At 42.9% G+C, this 8323-nt stretch overlaps 1 protein-coding gene across 3 annotated transcripts in view; it reads left to right on the top strand.

Moving 5' to 3' along the window:
• The first annotated feature begins 1080 nt into the window (after nucleotides 1-1080).
• USP6NL (USP6 N-terminal like) overlaps nucleotides 1081-8323 on the top strand; it is a 125970-nt gene continuing 118727 nt past the window's right edge. The window contains exons 1-2 of one of the 3 annotated variants that reach the window (XM_072857668.1): nucleotides 1081-1211; nucleotides 6626-6715. In XM_072857668.1, the coding sequence (XP_072713769.1) occupies nucleotides 6712-6715 (4 nt within the window). In that variant the 5' untranslated portion in view covers nucleotides 1081-1211; nucleotides 6626-6711. Of the gene's footprint in view, nucleotides 1212-1393; nucleotides 1529-3743; nucleotides 3835-6625; nucleotides 6716-8323 lie in introns of those variants that run through there. The other 2 variants (XM_072857677.1, XM_072857682.1) reach the window with 2 other exon arrangements.

The following is an 8323-nucleotide window of genomic DNA, read 5'->3' as shown; positions in this document are numbered from 1 at the left end:
TTACACAAACACAGGATCGTTTAAAACACTCAAAACATTTACTCAACTTTGCACTCTTTTTGTATCATTACTGGATGACTTTTGATAGTACATTTTAACTACTGTTTATTTTAATCTTGCTTCTAATGTAACATATTTTATTGCTACTTCAAATTCCCTCTTAACCACAATGGTTTTCTTTATAAACCAAACTCGCCCCTTTCTGGTCATGACACCGCTGTGGCATTTGAGATGTCTAATCGTCTCAAGCAGCTCTTTGTCACACTGCTATGCTTCTTCCCTTCCAGTTTTGTTTATAACTCGGTTTACCGCCCCACGCAAAGCCCAGGGATGTATATGCATAAGTAATTTGCACACAGGGAGGGAGAGCGCTCTGCTTAACGAAGAGGTAGGGCTGGGATCAAAGTCGTCTCTCTTGTGATGTGTGCACGATGCCAGGACAGCTGGAATGAGCAACCCGGCCTGTCCCGTCGTATGTATTTTCACACAGAAGCCTGAGAAGTTCACCTATAAAGCTGTATGTCAACACTCCGATATCCAATGCTGGTGGCTTGCCAGAGAAAACCAAAAAAGCAGAACGGGGTTTTCAAAATGAGGGTCTTGGTAGTTCGCACAGCACAGCCTAGCAGCCAAGATAAATCTGAGGGGCACAAGTCCTGGTCTATGTTTTTTCCCCCTCTTTTTTCCACAGGATGCCTGCTCCTGCCAGGTGCCTCAGCGCTGATGCGTGGGCTCAGCCTGCGGCTCCCGAGCGACTGGCTGGGCAGATGCCTGAGCTGAGTGTTGGTGGGTGCAGGGCTTGGCCCTGGGGGCAAACGTGTGAGTCTCACTGGGCGCCCATCCTCTACGGCTGCCGGAGCAGCTCCGGCCTCGCCGAGGCAACGGCTCCCCGCACCGCCCGGGCACCGGGCCCAGCCGGCGCTGCAAGGCCTCGTTACGAGCCCAAGATGGCGTCGGCGGGCGCAGAGAGCGCAGCGGGGTCGGGCCCCTCCGCGCCTCGTTGTGAGTCCAAGATGGCGGCGGCGGCGGGTCAGCCCTGTGGGACGGCGGGGGAGGGGCGGGGGCGGGGAGGGTTTCCATAGCGGCGGCCGCCGGTGTCACACCGGGGCACTTCCTGGTTGGAGGCCGCCGGTCCCGGGGCAGCAAGCAGGGCAGTGCCGCTGGGGAGGAGGCGGACGGGGGCCCCGGAAAGCGGAGGAAGCCGAGCAAAGGTAGGGGCGAGCCGGGACGTCCGGCCATTGTGCGGCCCCCCGGGCTGGGGGAGCGCCACGAGCGCCGCGGGGTGGCCGGCTGGACCCTTCCATTCCCGGGGCGGGGGGGAACAGATGCCGCGCCGGACCTCTCCATTGAAGCGGGCGGGGTGGGACGCAGTTCCTAGAGAGCTGAGGGGAGGCGGGCCCTACCATCCTCCCCCGGGGGGGAGCCGGGGCTGCGCGTACCACCCGCGGGTCTGGGGAGGTGGAAGAGGCGGGAGCCGGCTCCCGGAGGGTACTGGGGTGCTTCAGACTGTTCCATTCCCAGCGGAGGGGTGTGTGTGTTTGGAGGGTCCCTACTATTGCTGCTGGGGCGAGGGGAGGCGGAGGGGGCAGCGTGTGGGGAGCTCTGGGGGGGGGGTCGGCGCGGTCCGGGAGGCAGCCGAGCTGGGTGTGCTGGGGGAGCCCGAGGGAAGCTCTGTTGGAGATGCCCCTGGGTCCCATTGTAAGGCTTGAGTGAGGTGTGGCGGCGGTGGTGGGGCTGCCCCGGGGGAAGGCACCCCCAAGCAGGGGGTGAGGGGTGCGCTCACCTCAGGGGAGCGGGGGTCTGTGGTGGCCTGGGCCTCTGCGGTCAGAATGGGCCTGGGGCTGAGGTAGGGGAGTCTGTGGAGGGGATGTGTGTTTGGGGGGGTCACGGCTGTGGGTCGGACATCCCTGGGGCCTTCTTGAGGGGCCCCCTTTTCTGTCAAGGTGGAAGGCTGTCATAGCAACCCCTGTCAGGAGCAGGCAGGTCTGCGATGGCTGAACGCTTGTTGTAATGTGACTTTCTGGCACTGCTGCTTTCTGTACCTGCTCCCTCCTCTGCTTTTTGTGATCCTTCAGGTATGGGGTGAAAAGTGCCAGCGCCAGGCTGAGAGTCGTGGTCTGGTACAGAAGGGCCCGCAGCCCTGCCTGCTTCCCCCCGGCTGTGCTGCCAACAGACTTCAGTCTCCACAACCCTCTCTTAGTCCTTGGTCTCTGCTGGGACTGTCAGCAAAAGAGCCAATTATCAGATGTTTCGGGTTCTTTCTGTGGTGTGGATGGTTGCCTGTAGGAAACCACCGCAGCCATTGAACTGCCAGCTGAATGAGAGTCAAGTGGTGACTTAAAACACTGTCGCCAAACTCCTGTACCAGTCGTTGGCCCGCATACACTTGAGAATAACTTTCTTTGTGCCGTTTTCTGTTTGGAGCAGGCAGCTGCACAGAAGGCTGGCTATGAGTGTAGCTAGTTTTTAGCTTTCACTGAGTTATAGTGGAATGAAAGCGGGTGCACATCTGCCTTGCTCACAACAAATGTATTTTGTGGAGGATCAGTTCAATTAGAATAATTCTATTAAATAATTGTTCTCTGTGGTTATTTAGCTTGATGCGTACCCTGCAATCTACTAGAGCTGCTGTGTGACAGTCGAAACTCCAACTCTGCTAGGCGTGTATATATTAAATACGGCGGCCAATCAGCAGTGCCTGAAACTAAAAGCAATTTGCTTCAACGCTTTGTAGTGTAAACATTCCTGCTACGAACAAAGAGGAGGGTGTGTCATTGTGCTTGTTTCATTTGTACTTCGATGTGCTTCCTCATCTGTGGCCAGTCAATGATTCTGTGTAGGTTCTTAAACAGTAGTAGTCTTATTTTGTTGTGAATTTTACATTTGCGCTGTCTTGGGCATTTTACTGAGCTGGGACGCTCGGAAGCTTGGTGCTATATTAAGAATTTTTATTATGTTCTTTTTAATAGCCGTGCTCTTAAGTGACTTAGTTTTGCTTCTTTTTAACTTCTGTTGTTACTGATTATAACTTTGAAGTTAATTCAACTTGGATGTGGTGTAAAATAAGTATTTAGTAGAACTGCCTTTTAACCAGCTGTTCTTTTGCCCTCTGATTATACAGCGTGGAAACCAATAATTTCAGACTTAATGTTTTGCCAGCCGGCTATCTATAAAACTTTAAAACATGTGCTTCTGAAATCTCTGTATCTGTTTTCTTTGAGGGGCCATAACATTTTGGTTTAAAGGAGAAAGTAAATCACAGTAAAATACTGATTTGCGCCAGGCAGGCTCTCTTTAGACTATTTTGCCTTTGTGTTGTCTTTGTGTGTGCGTTTAAACAGTGCAGTTGCGTGCTGCTCCTGTGATTTCTGGTTCTTGGGAAGTGGGGGTATAGATTCTTAATGTTAACTCCTTAGCATCTAAGTTAAACAGATACTGTAATAACATACACACAGACTAGACCTGAATCTTTAATTGTCAACTTAAAGGAAAATCTTTTCTCTGGATAGAGTCATGGTGCATAGAATTATAATGTGCTGTAATTTACTTGCAATCTGGCTCATATTAATTATCCTGAAACAGAGTATTGGGCAAAAAAGAGACCTAGCACTAGGTGTGGAAATAGATAAAGGAATGTATTATTAGCGTGCTTGAATTTCAAATTGTGAAGAGCTTCTCTCCCTTCAGGTACTCCTTTCAAATCTAAGTTAAAATGCTGATAGTTTCGCAACTACTTAAGGTGAATAACACCAAGGGCTCGTAGATGTGTGTTAGTGGAGGAAATACTGGATGGAATACAAGGCTTAGCTCTTCAGGAAAAGAGAAGGATCAAAGGTATGTGTGTGGGTTTTTTTATAGCCTTGTTAATTGCAAGGGAAAGCATAAAGGATGTCAGGTACTATTTTGAATAAAAAGGCAGTTTTTCCAAGATGGTATCTTTCAGCAAAACACTCAACAAGTAATAGTCTGTCTTTCCTCTGTTGTGTAATAGTTGGTAGTGTTTCCGTATGGGAGAGAACCCTACAAACACTGAAATGAATCAGGTTGTTGGCTGAGAGAGCTAAGTGATAACCGTTTAGTTTCTAACACATATCCTTAGGGAAAGCGTCAATATTGTAATGCAATAGAAAGTACAGACTTTCTGATATTGGGCAGTGTTGACTTTTCCTGACTTTCCAATACTGCTTGCTATTGCTACACTCGAAATTACAGATAAAAGATGAAACTTTCCTTTTTTAGGGACTTAAGCACTTTCAAATAGTCCAAGTAAATGGCCTTCACCTAAATGGCCTTCAGCAAAATGATAAAGTTGTGAACAAGGAAAATTTTACTAAGCACATATGTAGCGTTATTTCAGAGAACAAAAACTGAATTTAGCCAGAAGTCTGTATTGGCTAGTAAACAGATATTAGCAATAGCAAAACAAAATATTTAGACACAGAAGGCAAGATAGGAGTAACATTTTATAACTGAAGTCGGAGTTCAAGTTGCTGTGGTATACTGACACATTCACTTTTCATGTTTATGACGTGTTTTTAGGTAGTATATAGCTGCTATGTTCTCCCCTTCTTGTTTCCTTAGTGTTACGTGACTAGATTTTTATAAACAATATGGTGCATAATTATGCTATTATTAGCCTTAAGTAGTTTTCAGAACTGATGTTTTGTTTTTTCCTAATGAGCAGCCTTTTCCTGTACATACACACAATAAAATGTCATGCAATGCAATGTCTCTGAGGCAAAGTATTGTTAGTTCATATTTACAAAACTAAGGTGAGACTATACCTTTGGAAAATCAAGTTGAGTGGGAGACTCCAGTCTTCCAGTTGACTCTGCATAAGGTTGAAGAACAATTTGGGCCCAAAGGTAGTCTGGAGCTCTCGTCAGAAGTGCTTTGGACCTGGATTGAGGGCCATCGATATGACTCATTTGATGTTCTTAACATAATAGTTGTAATTAGTCCAGTAAATAATGAAAAGTCATGGAAGTTGTATTTGCCAATTTTGCCACCTTAATCAAAAGGAAGCTGACAAGACTGTGGTTCTAATGATATGCTTTAACCAGACACTTTATTTTTGATTAGGCTGTGTGTGCTTAAATGTTAATTTAGCAGCCATTCATGGAGAATCGACAGGACCTGCAATTCAAACTGTTCTTCTTCAGTGATTGCACCATCGAATGGCTTTGTGTTCACCTGTGGTTTTTTTACAACATTTGCATATGTATTTCTTCAGCATGATACCATTTTCTTCCTTTATTAAGCCTCTTCCCTGCATTACTTTTTCAATGCAAAAGAAGTTGGTTGTAATTTTCAGTCTGCAGCATTACTATAGGCTTCCTTTTGGCAGTTGGATTTTTTGTGGTGTGTAGGTGGTTTTGGTGTTTTTTTTACTTTGTTTGTCTTTTTTTTTGTGGTGGTTTTTTGGTTTTTGTTTTTTTTGTGTGTGGGTTTTGGTGTCGTCCCCCCCCCCCAACTGGTTTTAGCAATTGATATAGGAGCCTTCTTGTGATGCAGATCCAGTCCTGTGATAGTTCCTCTACTTCTTTTTTGGCATGTGCTGTAAATCTGTAAATGTTATGTGAACTCATAGTTTAGAAAAAAGTTAGATCTCTTCTTTTGTCTTTTTGCCCTTTATTTTATTTTTTTAAACATTAAGAGATCAGGAGAGTTGAGACTTGAAATCTGAGTCAGCCCAAGGTATTATCTGGCTGGATTAGCGCAGGTGGTCAGGCTCAAGTTCTAGTTGGTTCTGAAAAGAGGAAATAAATCACATAATATTCCTTAATTTACAGAAACTATTTGTGCAGGTATTAGAGGAAAACTCTTTATAGCTTAACAGATACGTTTGTTTTTTTCTTTTCATCTCAGTTGTGAGGTGAAGTTACTTCCGCTTAACTGTTCTATCAGATTTGTGTAAACTTGCTTTTAGCAGCAGGATGGAGATTTATATAATACATTTTCCAAAATGTACTTGCTGTGCTGTCATTGTTGGAGATTAAGTCCTCTATATTTCACTTTGGGGAGAGTCAGGCACATTGTTAGTGAATCCATATCTGCCCTACTTGGATATCTTTTTTTCATTTTGATTATGAATTGACTGATCTGATGGCTTACAGTTGCTAGCAATGGTAGCTTTTTCAGGTTTTGTTTCTGAGGAGGAAGTGTCGGACGCTAATGCCAACACATGCTTATTTAGTAAACTTATTTGTAGTTCTTCTTTTTTTAAAGAGTATTTTTATATTGCATCTTCATGCTAGCTGAGGTTGCTGAAGGAAAATACTACTTTGGTATTTTCAGTTACTATATCCATAATGTAGTCTTGTACTTTTAACTTCTTAAGAATATTTGTTATCTTTTGGGAGCAGTTGTATTTTATGAACCAGTACATGCACACAGGTTTATAATATGAATGTTAGAAGAAAGTACACCTTTTGAGTTGATAAATGTTGAAATATATCCATAAGCAGTAAAGTTCCTCAGTCATAACAAATACAGCTTTGTGTTCCTTTTTTTTTAACAAGGAGGATGAAAAGATAGTAGGAAGGACAGTTTATATATAAACATTTATTCTAGTTATTTGAAGTTGAAAACATGATTTGTCTCTTTATTTTCCTACCACCATCAGGACATGTATACCTCTGAGAAACCTTCTCCAACAAGATACCTTGCTTCAAGACCTGTCTTGGATTATATGCAAAGAAGTTTCCAGTCATGAGTGAGTAGATTTCTTTATTTAAGAAAAAAAGAAACCCTTAGTTTGCAGTTTAGAAGAAACATACTTCTGTAGTGGATTTTGGAAGGTGGTTCTTCCTCAAAAATGTTCATACTGAGTTTTGTCTCCTCAGTCCTTTAAAAATAACCAACTAAAGCTGAGATTTGGCAGGTACTGTTCTTAACCTGCAAATTTTTGATCAACGTGTGCTCTGTAAGACGTCTGTGTTGGTAGTCTGGTATCATTTTTGAGAAGGTGAGTTCTGTAACAAGCTGCTGTTTGTTTTTTCAGTATAAATAAAACATGTAACTCTGAGGGGAAAATGTCTTGGGTTTGCCAAGAACTCCAAAATATGTGACTGTCCAATAAGATAAAATAGCTGGTAAAAATCTAACATAAAATGAATGGACTTCATTTTATGGGAAAAAAAAAATATATTACTCGAATTCCAGTATAGAGGTCTGCTCCCAAAGGAATTTTGGCATGCATTGGAAAGATCTGAGACATAGAAAACTGTGACTTAAGATCTGTTTTGGTGAAAAAACAGATGAAAAACACCATAAGGTTTTTTCTACCCATATCTGATGGGTAAGATAATCTCTTTTTAGTGAACTGTTTTGCGTATTTAGAGGTCTTTCATAAATTTTGTGGATGCGAGACTTCTTAATATAATTCTTGGCAGCAACATTACCTAGCCTTACATCATGTAGAAATAAGGATGTAACTTCATATGCACAGGAACTGTGTTTGTAATGTAGCTTACTTTAAACACAACTGTACTGAATCTGTTGAAGAACGAGCATCTAGTTCATAGGATATTTATATCCTATGTTAGTAAAATAAGACCATTTGATTTTCTGGGAGGAAGTGAGTAAAAATTGTTGGTTAAATTTCTTGTCAGACTAAATGAAAAATGACTGTTCTTGACATCTGGTAGAAAAAAAGTATGATGGAGGAAATGCTTGCTAAATGCAGCAAAAGAAAAAATACACCAAAAAAAAGGACTGCTGAACTCTAGGGTTAGTGTAGACAGAACTATTTTAGTATTTACTTAGCATTATATCTGTTTTCTCTCTTGTATTGCTGTTTGCACTTGTTTACTTCCTGATGTTTAAAGTATTTGCTGTATTGCATAGATGACAACTTTACAGACAGTTATTCAAGCACCTGAATATCCTGATTTGTCAAACGCTGCTATATTAATCTTCACTTGTTCTATAGAGCATCTTGTGCTGTCATTGCCTCGTGTATAGTCTGAAACATAACAAATATCTGTAGATCTCTTTACCTTTTGAATCATAGTTGCTGTGTTAAGTGTGACTCACCAAGGTGCTGCCGTGATGTTTTTGGTTTGGGTATGACAAATACTGTCATGACTTGAGCAAAACACCATTGGTTTTGGTGAGATTTTGACGTGATTCCAGACTGGAGAGTTTAGCTTTTTATTAGCAAGAATGAAGACCCTTATTCGAATGAAAGATAACACTTTGGCAGTACTTTTTGTGGTCGTTAATAATGATGTTATTCAAAATACAGTCTCTTATTTGCAGGACGCCACATTCCTGTGGTCAATTAGATGCTTAAGTTCATGCTAAGTGATGGGCTTCAAGG

Source organism: Ciconia boyciana, chromosome 1 (assembly GCF_034638445.1).
Source record: "Ciconia boyciana chromosome 1, ASM3463844v1, whole genome shotgun sequence".
Taxonomy (NCBI): domain Eukaryota; kingdom Metazoa; phylum Chordata; class Aves; order Ciconiiformes; family Ciconiidae; genus Ciconia; species Ciconia boyciana.
This window is presented reverse-complemented; position numbering and strand designations above follow the sequence as displayed.